The 18,859-nt window shown below is 39.0% G+C and overlaps 2 protein-coding genes across 2 annotated transcripts in view; one reads left to right on the forward strand and one right to left on the reverse strand.

Annotated features, from left to right (window-relative positions):
- The window catches only part of LOC126092291 (cyclin-dependent kinase 1-like), an 80,593-nt gene extending 77,289 nt beyond the window's left edge, over positions 1–3,304 (forward strand). The window contains exon 7 of the mRNA XM_049907810.1: positions 3,168–3,304. Coding sequence (XP_049763767.1) covers positions 3,168–3,275 — 108 coding nt within the window. The 3' untranslated portion in view covers positions 3,276–3,304. The remainder of the gene's footprint in view (positions 1–3,167) is intronic.
- A 353-nt stretch (positions 3,305–3,657) lies between these two features.
- LOC126092939 (TNF receptor-associated factor 6-like) overlaps positions 3,658–18,859 on the reverse strand; it is a 103,527-nt gene continuing 88,325 nt past the window's right edge. Inside the window, exon 3 of the mRNA XM_049908670.1 lies at positions 3,658–4,321. Coding sequence (XP_049764627.1) covers positions 3,739–4,321 — 583 coding nt within the window. The 3' untranslated portion in view covers positions 3,658–3,738. The remainder of the gene's footprint in view (positions 4,322–18,859) is intronic.

Here is an 18,859-nt window from a genome sequence, read left to right on the forward strand (position 1 = left end):
TGATGCAGCGGCAATGGTAACCGCAGCCATGGTCTCCGAGCTGATAGTCCATGCTGCTGCAAACGTCGTTCAGCAAATGTTTGTGCAGATGGTTGTTGTCTTGCAAACATCCCCATCTGTTGACTCAGGGATAAAGACGTGGCTGCACGGTCCATTACAGCCATGTGGATAAGATGCCTGTCATCTTGACTGCTAGTGATACGAGGCCATTGGGATCCAGCATGGCGTTCCGTATTATCCTCCTGAACCCACAGATTCCATATTCTGCTAACAGTCATTGGATCGTGACCAATGCGAGCAGCAATGTCGCGGTACGATAAACCGCAATCGCTTTAGGCTACAATCCGACCTTTATCAAAGTCAGTAACGTGATGGTACACATTTCTCCTCCTTACACAAGGAATCATGACGACGTTTCGCCAGGCAACACCGGTCAACTGCTGTTTGTGTATGAGAAATTGGTTGAGAACTTTCCTCATGTCAGCACGTTGTAGGTGTCGCCACCGGCACCAACCTTGTGTGAATGCTCTGAAAAGCTAATCATTTGCATATCACAGCATCTTCTTTCTATCGGTTAAATTTTGCGTCTGTAGCACGTCGTCTTCGTGATGTGGCAATTTTAATGGCATTATGATGGTACAGGAGCGGGTTGACACACACAACTGTACAAAGTTTCCATTTGTTCCGACTTGCTTAGTGCACTACAAGCACTTAACAAATGTATCCAAGACCGGTTGATTCACCTCATCCATGACTCCATACACTGGCTCCAACACTGTGGCAAGGTGGTGGTCTTTTGCTGGGTTCCTGGCACATCAGGATACTGGAAATTACATAGCCGTTAAAGTAGGCAAGGAAACATGTCGTTATGGTGTTGTCCATCAGTGTCCCATCCCATTGCAAGCGTTCATCTCATTTCTGACACACATCATGTTTGTGAGAGACTGAATGGTAGCAAGTGACAAAACAAATTGCCATGTCATTTTCCGGTGTGACCACACACATGCTTGGCAGACTTTGTGTCAGCCTCACCGCTGAAAGGAGGTGCTGCTTTCCAAGCTGCACACTGGACATAGCCCTGTAACATGGCTTCCTCCTCCAACAGGAGGAACCACAACTCTGAGAGGTTTGTGGTGTGCCACTTTCAGTTCATCATATTTTGGCAATGTATGTCTTATATACTGATATCATGGCAGCCCTCAGTTGCAATGGAGACCTGCACACCATCCTAGACCATACTAATACCACTGTTACAAGAGTGGTGAAATTTTGTGAACTGTTGGGCCTCATTTCTAAATTGGTGGGGAATGGAGGTGAAGTTTAATGCATAATAGACTGCTCCGCATGTGGGGGACAGCCTTCATCCCCACCCATGAGATTAGCATTCTGGCTTTTTGTTAGGGTGCTGAGGATAATGAAGTTGAGCACCTGCCCGCCGAAAATAATAATAATAATAATAATAATAATAATATCATCTTGAACTTATTATGAATGAGAGTAGACTTCTGGATCTGAAGTGCTCTGCAACTTTTGTTTTTGTCTTCTGTCTTCTATTGACCATTTGTAGAGGTTGCTGCTTTTGCTTTAACATTAGAGCATTATGCACCCGTTTTTGTTTCAGTGGCATATTGCAAATGATGAAGTCAAAGGAAAAAAAAAACACATTCATTTTTTACAGACAGACACAGAGAGCTCTCTGTATTGTTGCGTGTTGTGCGTTGTGTGTGATCTTCTGGCCAAGTCTCTCTCTTCCCCCCATCCTTGCCTCTTGTGCTGTGGACGTGACCTCTTGTGCTGTGGAAGTGACACATGAGCAGTAATCAAGCATTTGGGCCGTTGTTGCGAAATACATAATGGAAAATACTGTAGTGCGCAGCATTACATATGTACAAACTTACTCGGTTTAGGTGAAGAGTGTCATATGAAATATGCAATGTGGGGACCAAATTTTACTTTGTTGTATGCATTATTCAAAATTCAATTTAAGCAGTAGCTTTTTAAATGTAACTTGGCAGGGCCAAAAATGTAATAGGGTTTAATCGAGTTTCTGATGTATCAGATATTGAAATAGCGAGGGTCTCCTATACTTCCTTATCCAGCCATATAACTAGTAAAGCCTACAATATCAAAGGCATAGCAACTCATGAACTTGTGTTGTTTCTCAACCAACTTGTAGGCACTGCACAGCATTTTATGACATTAATCACCACTAAATAGGCTGAGCATTTGAATGGGCATAGAAATGTCCACCTCAGGGACACTTGGCACCCAGCTGCCAATTATGTTGTACAGCATGACTCGAGGGATCTGATTGCTTGCTACACCACGTGGACTGTTTGGATCTTCCCACTCAACACTGGTTTCCCTGATGAACTCCAGAGGTAACAACTTGCTTTAAACACATTCTGACATCCCCCCCTGGCATCCTCACATCCCTCCTGGAGGCAATCTCAATTAGCACCCCCCCCCCAATCACCCCCCCACCCCAATCACCTCCTTGTGCTTTTCTGTGGTCCTAGTTCTTAATTGCTCTATTCATTTATCTTTTCCCAAAACTACCTTTACTCCTCACTATGTCATCTCGGGGCTTGACAAATGCACTATTCAGACAACACCCCTCTCCCCCTTCTTCTTTGTCTGCTTTTTTCCTCACTACAGCTGTGTTTTGGGACCAATGACCGTAGCAGTCTGGTCCCTTTAATCCCACAAATCAACCAACAGCTGTGTTGCTTTCCTCCTGGTGCCTTTTCACTTTTATCTTCCCCAACCTGTTCCTCTCTTCTCGTAATGAAGGTATAAGTTCCGAAGGTTAGGTAAAGTCGCTTTTACTTTTGTGTCTGTATCAGCAGTATTACACATTGTGCCTACTGAAAGTATATGATGGCCAGCAATTGTCTCACAATTTATTAGCTCCCTCAATTGGATTTTCCTTTGGTATAAAGGTGTAGCTGGAGAAAGATAGTGAATGCATTGTATAAATTGAGTGTTTACTTTGTGCCAGGCTTCGAAGTATTTTATCACAAAAATATTTATAACTAATTTCAAATATTTCAGTATTTTTGTTAAATTTCTGTTGTGAAATAGAAATGACACTATTATTCTACATATTAGTGTAATGTAGCATCAAAATTACATTGCATAACTCTCACTTTTCCTTCCTCCCACAGAAGTTACTGGTCTACTGTCCGCCTGATAGACTGTCTGCAAAGCAGGCCATAAGGCATACATATTTTGATAAAATGGATATGTCCAAAATACCGACGACTACTGCGTGAGAATTTATATTTATTCGAGGAGTCCAGGAAATTGTATAGAGAAGAATGTCAAATCATTTTACTTTGTGAATATTTCTTAACCATTCTGTACTTAGCTGTGTACTATAGCAACCACATAAAAGCATGTCAGGAGTGAACTGTTCTTCAAATTAAAAACATATTTTATTCTTTTATCCCATATGTACAATTTATACTTGGGTTTTTATTTATAGAATCTTAGCATTTGTTTTAAAATGTCAGTAGCGTAATATTCAATACTAGTTCCACCTGAATTATAAATAACAGGGATATAAAATATTTAAGTTTATAGTTTTTGGAAAAATATTTAAAATGTGCTGTAAAAGATGAAAGTGGAGTGCTGTCAGTAATGTACAGTAATAGTGTATTGTGGGAATAATAGGTCTTAAAACTTGTTGACTGTGCATGGTTTTTTTTTTTGTGTGAAGTCTGTGTAGAAAGTTGACTACTTGACTAAGAGAACAGAAAGATGCAAAAGAACAGTGTCTTTATAGAGATAGCTACCTGTGTGCAGCAAGTCTCTACTGTAGATCAGTATGAAGCAACTAGGGTTGTCACTGATGTGTGGCTTCTGCCAGTGAATACTGTGGCACCTGATTGAATGAGCTGGTTCAATGCTAGGTGAACTAAAGTCTTGCATGTTGTCCTTCCTGTGATTCTGTGCAAGAATGGATAATCGGATGGTTAGGTTAAATGGCCACGGAAGTAAGGTGTCATGTTCCCCGCGGGTAAGCCCGATACCTGCCATGTGCAAGAAAGTACCTGCCCAGTAGATCAGGTACATGCGATAGCTGCCAGAGGACACGTAAAAGCTTTGGCTTCTAACTGTCGTGTTTTCGGGCATCTTGAAAACATGATGTACCCGCCAGTAATAGTTGAAGGTGAGCCGTCCTTGAGGATCCGTGAGGAGGCTGCTGTTGTAGCGATCAATTTCTGCTTCTCGGCTGCTGGGTTCTGCACTCTGCAAATGAGCATAGTTGTCAAGTGTCTCCTCCTGTATTTTGTATGTCGAACTATCCACCGACGATCTGCAATCAAATACAGAATATATATTCTTAGTACATTACACGGTTAGAATATATTTCTTGATTTAACAATATTTAAAACAATAATTTGTCAAAAACTGTGAAGGAAATTCTTTTGTGTAGCCTTTTGTGGAAGAAAATTATGCATAAATATTGACTTTTTTTCGTCTTTATTGTTTGAAAAGTCTTGTGCTTTGTCATTTCCAATTAAGTTAAATTATTTTAATTAAATGTAACTGTCATTCAGATGAAAAATTGTGTAATAGAATTTTCCATTTGTTGAATAAATGTGTGACTTATTCACTGTTTGTACAATGTACTGTTAAAGTGATGCCTATTGCTGTTTGTTGTTACAGAGCAACTTTCATAAACATAAATATTCATAATATATGTTGTTTTATGCTACGCTGATTTTCTGTCTTAACTAAGAGAACCTATAGAGGGGCAGGCTCTTGCTCAGTTCTACCTTGTGCACCTGTTGCCGCCCTCAGAGTTGCCAGCTTCCCGTCTCCCAACAGTGACTGCTTTCTTTCTTTCTTTCTTTCTCCTCCTACCCACCCAGCACAAATCCTCATCCCAGTCCACCTGCCGAACTGCAGCCCCAGCATTGTTTAAACCTTGACTGCCTAAGTGCCCAGAGATAGTAGAGGTGCCTAAGTGCCCAGAGATAGTAGAGGTGTGTGTGTGTGTGTGTGTGTGTGTGTGTGTGTGTGTGTGTGTGTGTGTTTTCCGAAGGTTCTACACTGCTGCGGTGAGTAGCTATGTATTCCTTCTTGTTTGTTATTACATACTACACTTTCCATTGTAACCATCTCCCATATTAAAATGTTGCTTAACTTGTAAATATTTGATGGAGATCAGGAAAAGGCATTGTGCTCAGCCGGTAAATTAAGAAATTAATATCCATCTCCCTCTCTATCCTCTTTTCTTGCTACCCCTATGTGCTTGGATAACCGTTTAAAATATGATAAGAGCAGTACTTCATTATTACTACAGGGTGTATATGGCCCGGGAGATCTGGGAAAAACCAGGGAATTTTTTCATCCGGTAAAAACCAGGGAATTTTTTAGAATTTAGGGATTTTTCATTGTTTTAGTTTTCAGTTAAATTTTTGTAGGTTTGACGTTTAAGATCTGATACGCTGACAAAGAACTTTAGCCCACTACTGCTGAATAATATTGCATCAATAAAACATAAATCAGAAAATAACACCAAAATAAAAGTTTAGTTGCATAGAAAATGGGTAATTTACACAATACACAGACCAGTTTGCTGACACCAAAAACTGTCAAAGGCTTTAGGTCGAAGATTATGCAGTATGTCCATAACAACTAACATGCATTCGATGTGCGTGACATCACATTGTTCACATTTCTAATAGATCACTGGAAAATATTATGAATAGTGGCTTGAGAGACGTTACTTTCAAAGTAAATTACCACTCAAGATGAATTATGTTACATGTGAGAATGTGCAGTGAATTTCTTAAATCACGGGGCGTTTTAACTCTCATTCAAAACATATCACTTTGAGGATCAGCCATTTGAAAAATTTCGGACCCAATAGATAAGTCATTTATGCCACTATTTACAATTTTACTGGCTCATTTGTGTTTGATATGACTTAATGTGTAACACACGCTAAAAAAAGACCGAGCTTCAAGTTAGTTTTCATATTTAATGTTGTTCTTTTATAGATAAAAAATTATGCAATTGATGGCAAAAAGTATAATTGACCTTCAAAAAAAGTGCATAATGTGTTACTGAGCAATGTCACAAGTCTCTTCATGCCAGAACACTTTGACTTTTCTATAGTATAGAAAAGACTAAGTGTTCTGGCATGCAGAGCAATACCAGTTTCCTTCTTTTCTACATTTTTTTGCGAGTGAATTGTCTCTTTGTCTCTGAACAGCTCTAACATTCGCTATTGCTTCTTTCTAACTAATCCTATAAATGGACAACAGAAGGCAGCCCCAGTCAAGTGACAGGTAGTGGGACATCCGTACCTTGCTCTCATACGAAATTAGTCCAGTTTTAGAGCGAAAACATGTGTCAAGTGCAGCTACTATACTCCCCGCTCTAAAATTTGCTTTCAGTAAGGGCAAGTATGTCTTTTACCTCTTCCATTCCTCAATTTTTCTCATTTTATTATTGTTTTTATTTAAATGCAAAAGCTTGGAACAAGTGATTTTTTCCATTAAATATTTTGTGTGTTTTTACAGTCTTTTATTTTCGGATTTTCGTGTTGCTAAATTTTACCTCTGGTCTATATTTTAATACCTAATAATTTCTTAAATTAGGTTTATTTTTCAAACATTTTTGAATCACGAAAGTTATTGTTTGCAATGTATATTTAAACATCTGTGGGAGTTAGCAGTTCAAAATAAATAACACTATCATACTCTTTTGTTTTAAAAATATTTCATTAAAGAAACATTTTAATTATTATTAGACAATACAGTAAATAATTTAGAAGGAAGTACCATGTTTAACAACAAATACTGTAATCTGTAATTTAGGAATTGACTTGGAGCTGTGTGCGAGAGCATTGTTTCGTTCTGTAACAGATTCTCACTCTATCTGAGCGTTTTGAATGCCCCCCCCCCCCCCCCCCCCAAATATTGCCTTTTTCTCTTTAAGCTGTCTTATTTCTGCATCAACAGTCCTCGTTTTAGTCAGATGATCCTTTTTCCTGGATGACTCGACATTTCGATTTTTGAGGTCTTTAGCATATCGATCTCGTGAGTTTCTTACAGTGTGTATAAGGGACTTTGTTATAGGCACCCCTTGGACTCCGCCGTGTGTCTTGACTGTCGTACACCAGTCTTCTGCTCACTACAGATTGATCCCTCATATTGTCGAAGAGGCACTCTTTGTTCACTGAGAATATTCGCTCTGCAGCTGCTTGACCGTGTGACAAAGTGAGCGCAATTTCCATCGCCTTCTGCAGCTCATGGCACGTTGCATTCTGGTTCTTGAGACATTTCATCCAGAACTCATCCAGCCGATGCTCCTTTTTGTTTGTTTTGAATTTTGTTTTGCAGTTCTTTACAATAGAAGCGTGTTGCGCTTCTGCTGTATCGGCACATCCATCGTCCATCCAATTGCTCTCCACCAAAACCTGTAGAAAGGAATGAAATTGTTTGGGACCAGCCTCCCTGCACGCTGTTGTGGGATCAAAGCAGCTTACAGCTTTTGTCAACCTAAAGCGTAGGGTAGATTTCTCCATCAACTTTGACAGGAGCTTGATCATTCCTCTTCTGCGTTCGTTCCGGAACTTAGCAATTTCCAGGGCTGTGAGAGACCTGTACTTCCTGAACTCATTCTTGACAGCGAACCCAATCTCGACGTGGTTCACACCCAAAAGGTTGGATTCTTTGTCCAAATTAACTGACGCCAAGATCTTTGTCAGCTGGACAAATCGTGTCATTGTTGTCTCCATTATCTCTGTCAAAGCAGAATGGAGGAACGGTGCTAGCGGCCAATCAGATTGGAAATCCTTTAGGAAAGGTGTCAAGTCTCCAGCACAAGTCTTGAAAAAGGCAATTTTCGAACTGCGTAGCTTGTCCTTGAGGTGATCCTCCACTACTCTGTAGCTAACACATTTTGGTTTGTTTTTTTCTTCCAGCTTTGCAACAAATATTCGCAGAAACGGAAGGATTACTAGAGTTCGCTCAGCAACATCCACATTCTCCAGCCATCGGATTGTGCAACACTTCAAGGGAAACAGTTCAAATTCAGTTGTCGAAATATACAGAGCTCTTCTGGTGGGGATATCCTTAAAAAGATTGTACAAGGCACGTAAAAACTGAATTATCATCCACTGTGTTTCCTGAATTGCAGACTTGAAGGCGCCGTGAACAAAGTGAAGTCCAAATGTTCCAATTTCCAATAAAACGGTGTCTACCCCTTCAATTTCTTTCAAAAAATTTTTAAGTTCCCTTAAAAACGCGAGGTTGACGCTAGGGCTGTCCATCGATACTTATAAAAGTTTTTTCATTGTTATGCCGGGAATTATTTTCTTGAAGTACTCAAGTAGCTTAGCTGCCGTTGAACTTCCTAGAAAAGCCGATGCGTGCACACTAGATCTTTTAATGTCGCAATAACGCACCAAAATGTCCATCTGGATTCTTTTGCACACCTTGTTCAAGGTTTCGTCAAAACAAACAAGAATCCGTTATGCATTTATGAGGTCAGCTTTAATTTCGGACTCAAAGAAGGGAGCTAGTCCATATTGCACGATATAACCGATTTTGTTCTTTTGCAAATGCATGCTCTTGGCCACTTCATTGCCGGGGAACATTGCGGGGAAAAGTAACACGTCGTCCGCAGAACTACGCAGTGACTTGTGCGAAACAATGCACTCCAAACACCACAATATTTCTGCCTTTGTTACTTTGTCCTTTATTGTCATCCGATCAATTCCTCTCAGTTTATCCCCGGGTTTGACACTGCAGTGACATCCTTCTGCGGAGGCGCAACAATTCCAGCGGCCAACGCCACTGTTGTTGACCCAGCTGAATCCGCAGATGTGGTAGTGGTCTGCTGGGTTGAAGTGGTCGCCGCCGGTCGGGTGTAGACGTACAAACTTGTTGTGCTTCTCGTGGCAGCTGCTTTCGCGTCGTGCTTCTTGAATTTCGTCATCCGACTTGTAAGAGTCGATCTTCCCGTAGTACGGATGTTAATGAGGGTCCCTGGACATAATCCACATTTAGCAGTATAAAGGTCTGTGGGTACTTTCACCAACCAGTCCTCGAATGCTGGATCTGAAAGCCAGCTATCTTGAAAACCAATCGACATGGCATAGTTGTAGTGATTGTTAGTGAGCAACATTTATTAGAGAAAGAGAAACAATGGATGTAAATACGGCTGCACCTCGTTATTATGCATAATGAAATATGATACAATGAGTGGTACATACCTTGTCAGTTTATAAAACTTTGCCCCGCACGTGCACAGAATTGCATTCAACAGGTGAGCCGAGCACACTGACAATTGTCAGACTGTGATTTGAGAAGCTAGTGAGGCACGTTTGAAAACACTGTCTCTGCCAAGCAACAATCACCGTTAATTATGATATTATTGTAGCGCTGCATTTGTTGAGCCTTTAAGAAACTATGAATGACAAGACTTATCAGCCAGTCTTACTCCAGTAATCTGTTGCAAGTTTCTAGCTAATTTTACATGTACAGTACAGCACCTCAATTATAAAGACGACAGATACTAAGGCCACCGCGCTCATCGACCAAAGTTCTGAAGGCTTCGCCATTTTTTCGTTCTAGCTTATTCCTTACCATGAGGCTACCCCTCTCTCTCTCTCTCTCTCTCTCTCTCTCTCTCTCTCTCTCTCTCTCTCTCTCTCTGTATCGGCTGCTATTGGTTACTTGCTCTCATCTGCCATCCACGGTTTCTAAGTAATGAAGTCTGCCGGTTACACACGACTTGGCCTCCCAGTTACTTTACAGCTGAGGCGCTCTACTGTATATAAAATTTCCGAAGTGCTTTAGGAGTTGGTAGACCTCCTGTTGTACATATACCGATTTTAATTTAAAGCCTAGATTCTGTACCAGCATACATGTTGATTTACTTGTAGAGTAATGATTTACCCACTTAATTTTAAAATATGGTTTTACTTGACATCCAGTATATTGATGATGTTGCTTTTTATGTATCCCTCCGTACCTAGAAATGTAATAAACGCTCTTCAGCTGTTATTGTCTTCACGTTATGTTTTCTTGCTGTTCTTTGACATACTTGCAAACCCCCTCTCCATATTTTTCTGCTAATAAAGTCCACAGTAAAGGAAACAATCTGGATGATAATTCAGTTTGTACATGCCTTGCAAAACGTATTTAAGGATTTCCATGCCAGAGTAGCTCTGTATATTTGGACCACAGAATCAGAACGGTTGCCCTTGAAGTTTTGCGTGATCTGATGGAAAGATTAGGGGTTTTATACTTCCAAACATCTTTCCCAACGCATTGTTTTTCTTGGGTTTCATTTCCTAAAGTGCTGGGACGTCCTCCGCCGGTTGTTGTTGTTGTTGTGGTCTTCAGTCCTGAGACTGGTTTGATGCAGCTCTCCATGCTACTCTATCCTGTGCAAGCTTCTTCATCTCCCAGTATCTACTGCAACCTACATACTTCTGAATCTGCTTAGTGTATTCATCTCTTGGTCTCCCTCTACGATTTTTACCTTCCACACTGCCCTCCAAAGCTAAATTTGAATCCCTTGATGCCTCAAAACATGTCCTACGAACCGATCCCTTCTTCTAGTCAAGTTGTGCCACAAACTTCTCTTCTCCCCAATCCTATTCAATACCTCCTCATTAGTTACGTGATCTACCCACCTTATCTTCAGCATTCTTCTGTAGCACCACATTTCGAAAGCTTCTATTCTCTTCTTGTCCAAACTAGTTATCGTCCATGTTTCACTTCCATACATGGCTACACTCCATACAAATACTTTCAGAAACGACTTCCTGACACTTAAATCTATACTCGATGTTAACAAAGTCCTCTTCTTGAGAAACGCTTTCCTTGCCATTGCCAGTCTACATTTTATATCCTCTCTACTTCGACCATCATCGGTTATTTTACTCCCTAAATAGCAAAACTCCTTTACTACTTTAAGTGTCTCATTTCCTAATCTAATTCCCTCAGCATCACCCGACTTAATTCGACTACATTCCATTATCCTCGTTTTGCTTTTGTTGATGTTCATCTTATATCCTCCTTTCAAGACACTGTCCATTCCGTTCAGCTGCTCTTCCAAATCCTTTGCTGTCTCTGACAGAATTACAATGTCACCGGCGAACCTCAAAGTTTTTACTTCTTCTCCATGAATTTTAATACCTACTCCGAATTTTTCTTTTGTTTCCTTTACTGCTTGCTCAATATACAGATTGAATAACGTCGAGGAGAGGCTACAACCCTGTCTTACTCCTTTCCCAACCACTGCTTCCCTTTCATGCCCATCGACTCTTATAACTGCCATCTGGTTTCTGTACAAACTGTAAATAGCCTTTCGCTCCCTGTATTTTACCCCTGCCACCTTCAGAATTTGAAAGAGAGTATTCCAGTTAACACTGTCAAAAGCTTTCTCTAAGTCTACAAATGCTAGAAATGTAGGTTTGCCTTTTCTTAATCTTTCTTCTAAGATAAGTCGTAAGGTCAGTATTGCCTCACGTGTTCCAACATTTCTACGGAATCCAAACTGATCTTCCCCGAGGTCGGCATCTACCAGTTTTTCCATTCGTCTGTAAAGGATTCGCGTTAGTATTTTGCAGCTGTGACTTATTAAACTGATAGTTCGGTAATTTTCACATCTGTCAACACCTGCTTTCTTTGGGATTGTAATTATTATATTCTTCTTGAAGTCTGAGGGTATTTCGCCTGTCTCATACATCGTGCTCACCAGATGGTAGAGTTTTGTCATGACTGGCTCTCCCGAGGCCATCAGTAGTTCAAATGGAATGTTGTCTACTCCCGGGGCCTTGTTTCGACTCAGGTCTTTCAGTGCTCTGTCAAACTCTTCACGCAGTATCTTATCTCCCATTTCGTCTTCATCTACATCCTCTTCCATTTCCATAATATTGTCCTCAAGTACATCGCCCTTGTATAAACCCTCTATATACTCCTTCCACCTTTCTGCCTTCCCTTCTTTGCTTAGAACTGGGTTGCCATCTGAGCTCTTGATATTCATACATGTGGTTCTCTTCTCTCCAAAGGTCTCTTTAATTTTCCTGTAGGCAGTATCTATCTTACCCCTAGCGAGACAAGCCTCTACATCCTTACATTTGTCCTCTAGCCATCCCTGCTTAGCCATTTTGCACTTCCTGTCGATCTCATTTTTGAGGCGTTTGTATCCCTTTTTGCCTGCATTTTTATATTTTCTCCTTTCATCAATTAAATTCAATATTTCTTCTGTTACCCAAGGATTTCTATTAGCTCTTGTCTTTTTACCTACTTGATCCTCTGCTGCCTTCACTATTTCATCCCTCAGAGCTACCTATTCTTCTTCTACTGTAATTCTTTCCCCCATTCCTGTCAATTGTTCCCTTATGCTCTCCCTGAAACTCTCTACAACCTCTGGTTCTTTCAGTTTATCCAGGTCCCATCTCCTTAAATTCCCACCTTTTTGCAGTTTCTTCAGTTTCAATCTGCAGTTCATAACCAATAGATTGTGGTCAGAATCCACATCTGCCCCAGGAAATGTCTTACAATTTAAAACCTGGTTCCTAAATCTCTGTCTTACCATTATATAATCTATCTGATACCTTTTAGTATCTCCAGGATTCTTCCAGGTATACAACCTTCTTTTATGATTCTTGAACCAAGTGTTGGCTATGATTAAGTTATGCTCTGCGCAAAATTCTACAAGGCGGCTTCCTCTTTCATTCCTTCCCCCCAATCCATATTCACCTACTATGTTTCCTTCTCTCCCTTTTCCTACTGACGAATTCCAGTCACCCGTGACTATTAAATTTTCGTCTCCCTTCACTATCTGAATAATTTCTTCAATTTCTTCGTCATCTGCAGAGCTAGTTGGCAGATAAACTTGTACTACTGTAGTAGGCATGGGCTTTGTGTCTATCTTGGCCACAATAATGCGTTCGCTATGCTGTTTGTAGTAGCTAACCCGCACTCCTATTTTTTTATTCATTATTAAACCTACTCCTGCATTACCCCTATTTGATTTTGTATTTATAACCCTGTAATCACCTGACCAAAAGTCTTGTTCCTCCTGCCACCGAACTTCACTAATTCCCACTATATCTAACTTCAACCTATCCATTTCCCTTTTTAAATTTTCTACCCTACCTGCCCGATTAAGGGATCTGACATTCCACGCTCCGATCCGTAGAACGCCAGTTTTCTTTCTCCTGATAATATCCGCCGGTATAAGACCTTTAAGATTCAAAGGACTGATAGGTTTTACAGCTCCGAGGGAAAGTACACTGTTGCTTAACACGGATGTATTTTCACCTGCATTATACGTAATTTCATCCGAGAGAAATTGTGTTTTTAACTGGGAAATCTGGGATTTTTTTTTTCTTGTCCGTGTATACACCCTGTACTACAAATTTCAAATGTTAAAAATGGAAGAATTGGAGGACAAAAAATCATGAAACTGAAAGATATCCCTGTAACAGTGTAACAAATTAATATGGGGATCAGCCAGTATATTGTAAAAATATTCTGAGCAGGAACTCTGGGACTGCACAGAGTTATGGTGCTTAACCCCCGATCAAGCATGCCTTTGTATAAAGTGCACAGTATGCTTTGTACCACAATTTCGAGCCGACACCTATTCCTTCATCGTCACTTCATTTAACAGAGTGATAAGTTGCATTGTCATACGTCCAACTGAGTAGCATTAACATAGAATAAAAAGTGAGCTAAGTGAGAAAAAAAAATTTACAATCTGTGAAAAAAAAATGCAGATTCCTAGGTAGCAACACAATAACATACAGAGACAGTTATCTAGGAATGAAAAAGTCTTTTAACAGGAATCTGATGCAGCTACACTGTTTAATGCTTCCAGTGAGTCATTTAGTAGGGCCCGGATTAATATGTAAATACATATTTTCATTTTGAGTAATTTTCATTCTTTTTGTAGTTTTCTACATAAATCATGACATTTGGAGTCTGAAAATATATTTTTATTTCTCTGTATTTCAAAGTTTAATCCATATTTTTATATAAAAACTGCATGAATCCATATTTTGAATGCTACGTTATGTAAAACTGATCTTTTTAAAGTGTAACAGCATTAAAAAATTTGAAAGCCTCAGAATGGATGAGCAGAAAACATAGATTGCACCATCTGAAGCAGCGTAGTCTTTCAGATAGTGTGCAAGTCTTCGAGTGTTGCTTCCCAGGGATTATGGGGAGAGGGAAGGAAGCAAAATCTCTTCCAGGGGTTGAAGCATCGAAACGATGTTTTCGGAGTTGTTGGGAGGGGGAGCAGTTTTTGAAATGTTGCACACTACTGTTAACATACTCTTCCATACTAGTTACATTCTGTAGTGAGAATGTCTCACCAAAGTTACACGCTTTCGGGAAAGCACATTTATAAACACGCTATTATCAGATGTGGCACTTGTTTGTAGTAATGAACACGGTATTAAATTGAGGCTGGGGAAACGCAATTTCTTTCGATGGCAAAGGTCAACCTAGACGTCCATGAAATCTACCAGTGGAAACTAGTGTGCAAAGGCTCACTAAGAAGTTTAGAGACAATACTTTGTATACCGTCATTGTCGTAGATATGTTACATGATTATTCTGCCTTTTATGCTAAAACAGTTTTTTTCTTGTTTCCCAAACATGCTTTGGTACCTCATTGCCATCATCAGTGGATTTTGTTTATTGAAAACATGTTTTTACATTATACGGTTTTTGCAGCACCATCCTTGTGATGTCCAGCACTAATAGCTTGTCATGTTTTGTTGTGACCTTTTTTCTTCTGCATTCTGAGGGCACTGCGCGCGAGCGCGCGCGCGCGCGCGCCCACACACACACACACACACACACACACACACACACACACACACACACACACATTCTTTGTGTTATTTTGGTTTTACAAATGTCTTTCCACTTCGCAAAATGTAATGAGCACTCAATAATTGTAACTGCAGACATGGAAAAAATACAAGAGTTGCAGCCCCAAAAAACAAATGTTACACGATTTCTATTACTCTGTTGTCTATTTCGTCATTTGATTGTCATTTGCATGTAATGTAAAAAAACTGGGCCTTACAATTGAGCAAGCTAGTTCATCCCAATGATGTGAACAATAACGCTGCAGCATTAAACATTTCCTCATTGTTATACTCAAGTGTTTTTGTCAATGCGCAATGTCTGACGCACGCCTTGTGACCAAGCAAGCTGGGATAATTTCACTTCTCGTCTTGTAAAGGATTTATTTGGCTCTATTCGAAAACATGTTAACAAAGCCAGCCCTTAATTAATTTCAAAGTAATTAACAGTTTCATCAAAAGAATTGGGTGCCTTACTGTATATGTTAATTTCATGATTTAAACAAATAATTTGGCTTAACCATTGCAGTAGAAGAAACTGTTCAGAAGAACCAATTTTCCGATGTAGTCAGTTAATTTAACGAGTCAAGTTTTAACTGTAATTTCTGTAAATTAAACATTGAACAATGTGTAGTTTCGGCCCCTATTATTGTGAAGATATATAAGGGCCTGATTTTTGGTCCTGAGATAATCAGTCCACGGCTGAGTTTCAGATGAGAAACCTGTGCTGGTTAGAACAACAATAATGCTTCAACTTAACTGTGAAATAAGTGTTACACAATTGGGCTGTGTTTGATCCATACATACCTTTCTATTCTTCAAGAACTGTGAACTTTATGGTTAGGTTTTTACTGCTCATAGATGTTCAGTAATGAACTATTGTAGCAACATGTGAATATTCACCAGACAACTATTAATGAGGCTTATCAAAAGTTAAAACAATAGTGCACTGGCCATTATATATGAGAGAGAGAGAGAGAGAGAGAGAGAGAGAGAGAGAGAGAGAGAGAGAGAGAGAGAGAGTGAGTGTTACTTCCACAACCCATTTTTCAGCCAATATAGCAACGCAGTATGTTGACACCGAGTATGATCAATAAAGAAGTAAAGCAGGGAACGTCATCACAACCTCCACAAGTAGCACGCTAGCTGTATGTATTATTTCACGTCCATGTCTGTCAATAACGATGAGGTTTGCTGCTATGCGTTGTTTTAATTATGCATGTTTGTTCTTTCAAGTATAAGAGTCACATATGCAGTCTGTGTGCATGTAGTTTTTTATATATACATAAAAATGCTGAAGGATAAGCAACAATTGTTTCTGTTTTGTAATGCTTGTGAAAAGTCTGTGTCGACTGAGAAACGGTTTCTAATATCAGAGCGCATATCTATCACAAAAAACAAGGTAAATATTACAAGGAAGAATAAATTCAGACAGCAATTTCTTCTGATGTAACAGCTAGGGTGCAACAGCACAGTGTGTTACAAAGATCCATTCACCTGGTGGTGAATTTCTTCTTACACGCGCACCTCCTTAAGTTAACAAAATTCAATTCTCAGCTGGAAATGCTATAGAAAGACAGCTGTAAACTTCCTAACCACAAGTTGCACTAAAATTGTTTTGTCAGTGGAAAGAATAGTTAAAAGAAAGTGTTTGTCAATAAAATTTCACTCTATTACGGTAAGCTACGGTAATTATAAATTTTCTGTCACCGAAAGTTTACAAATGGATTGTTTCTTTTAGAACAGGTCGCTTAAATGTTTCTATAATCAGTCTCGCATAACACTGTTCACGTTCGTGAGTAAGCGACACACCATTCGGAATTTAGTTATTTTAAATGTCACGAAAAGTTCTGAATTTCACATTGTACTTAAATCGAACTCCCTTCTACACTTTATGGCACTTCTAAAACATTGTGGTTCCGAAATATCACAATATTAATAATTTTCAACAGAACATGTATAGTAAGTCTGATGCCAATGTGATCAGAGCCCCAACTCTACTCTACTCTCTACACGGTAGTAGTTTCTAGTTTCTGCAGTATACGTGAACGTGCTAATCTCTGATTGGAAGAGAAACATCACAGCCAATCAGAAAGCATCATCAAATCTGCTCAGTCCTATGCATGTATAAAGAACCAATCAAAATTTGTCAGTGAATCAGAAAGTAATTTAACACACATAATTTTTTGAAGACCCACAAAGATAAAATTAATTCCCTCTTAACAAAACTACCTTACTGAAATCATAATCTCATTTCCCCAATACCATAAATTGATGAAATAGTTTGTAATAAATAATCTGGTACGAATGACATCGTACACATCATTCTCGAACACTCCTTACGTGATCAATTACTTCAATATATAGCATAAAAACTTTACGTAAAGCTGTATTTCACATTCACACCTTCAGTCAGTCTGACAACTAAGCACACTTATACTAGTAATTAATAAACAATTAGAAAATTAAACAAGCAGAACTGTAAATAAGATTTACAGTATTTTGACTGCAGCCCAGTGTCTGCCAGTTAGTGGCCTCTACCAGGTCACATAGAACCTACACGTGCTTGAGCAATCTGACACCACCTGTCCTGTGTGTGACTCATACTGCACATCTGATCATTGATGTAATGTCGCATCCAAATATGTGTAACTATGAAAAAGTGTGTTTTATTTGAGGAAAAAAAAAGACTGAAGCATTGGTCCAGTTCCTAAACCCAAATACAGTAAATTAGATTTCTCCTACTTCAGATGTGGTAGTTCTAAACTTAATTTAGTCTCCGATTTGAGAAAATTTTATTGCTTTCAAATACTTAAAGTTAGTTTTTCATATAAAATAGTTTTTTCACCCAACAATGAAACTTTTATTCCTTGCGAATTTTACACTTTTTATAAAATTTTCCTTTCTCACTATGGATGGCGTTTCTGTACCTTAAATCAATTAATTCTCTCCTACCTTAATCTTGGCACTTCGATATCATCACCATTTTTTTACACTCGTTTCTCACATTTGTAGGGCACACATGTATGTGCTGTCCATAACATCCTAACTTCAACTACAGTCCAGGCTACAGTTTCTGAAAAGAGAGTTTTGTCTACGTCAACTAATAAGTTACATCTCCCTGAAATGTATCATTATTATATATGTAGCTTAAATTCCATTTTCCAATTAACTAAATTAAAAGAGGCTGTAATTATCTAGTGCATTGAAGTGGCACTCAATTAAATTTACTTGAAACCATAAGTAAGTAAATCTAAATAATTTCAAAACTTCAGCAAACTACTGTAGATAATGCAAGTGCTTTCTTTATTTACGTAGCTACATGAAATAATTACGTTAAGTAGATTCCAGATCTTTCAAAATTGTCTTGCATCTACTACAAATTATTCTTTGACAATATTTACAATATAAAATAAGTTACCACTGCTTATACCAATTCCTGGCTGCAGTTTATATATAGTTACCCGTATTTTAGGTAGGCCAGAATACCTCTCAAAATCCTCACAAAAAATTATTTGACCTAATACAGAAAGAAGTTACATCCAGAATCATAGGGACTGATGACCTTGCTGTTTAGTCCCATAATCCCCCTCAATCAGTCAGAAATCATGATATTATTTATAAAATAGTTCATATTACTTACCTTCAGTCTCTCTCTCTCTCTCTCTCTCTCTCTCTCTCTCTCTCTCTCTCTCTCTCTCTCTCAGCTTTAGTCATATTAGGATAACTACTCACTATTCCCAGGGAAAACCTACTTTATACTACTCAGTTAATTTCAGTTAGCTATATCTGGAAAGATTTTCGTCAATATTCCAAATCCTATTAATTGCCTTTCATCATAATAATAAGCTCTTCTACAGTGAGCACTTCATTCCATAACTTCTTAGTTTACATACTAGTTAGTTCCCTGATAAACCACATCAGGTATCATTTACTTTTATCAGTCTTTACACCTCTCGGTCAATTTCCATTGTCTATTTTTAAACACAATAACACG

This window comes from Schistocerca cancellata, chromosome 7 (genome assembly GCF_023864275.1).
Source record: "Schistocerca cancellata isolate TAMUIC-IGC-003103 chromosome 7, iqSchCanc2.1, whole genome shotgun sequence".
Classification (NCBI taxonomy): domain Eukaryota; kingdom Metazoa; phylum Arthropoda; class Insecta; order Orthoptera; family Acrididae; genus Schistocerca; species Schistocerca cancellata.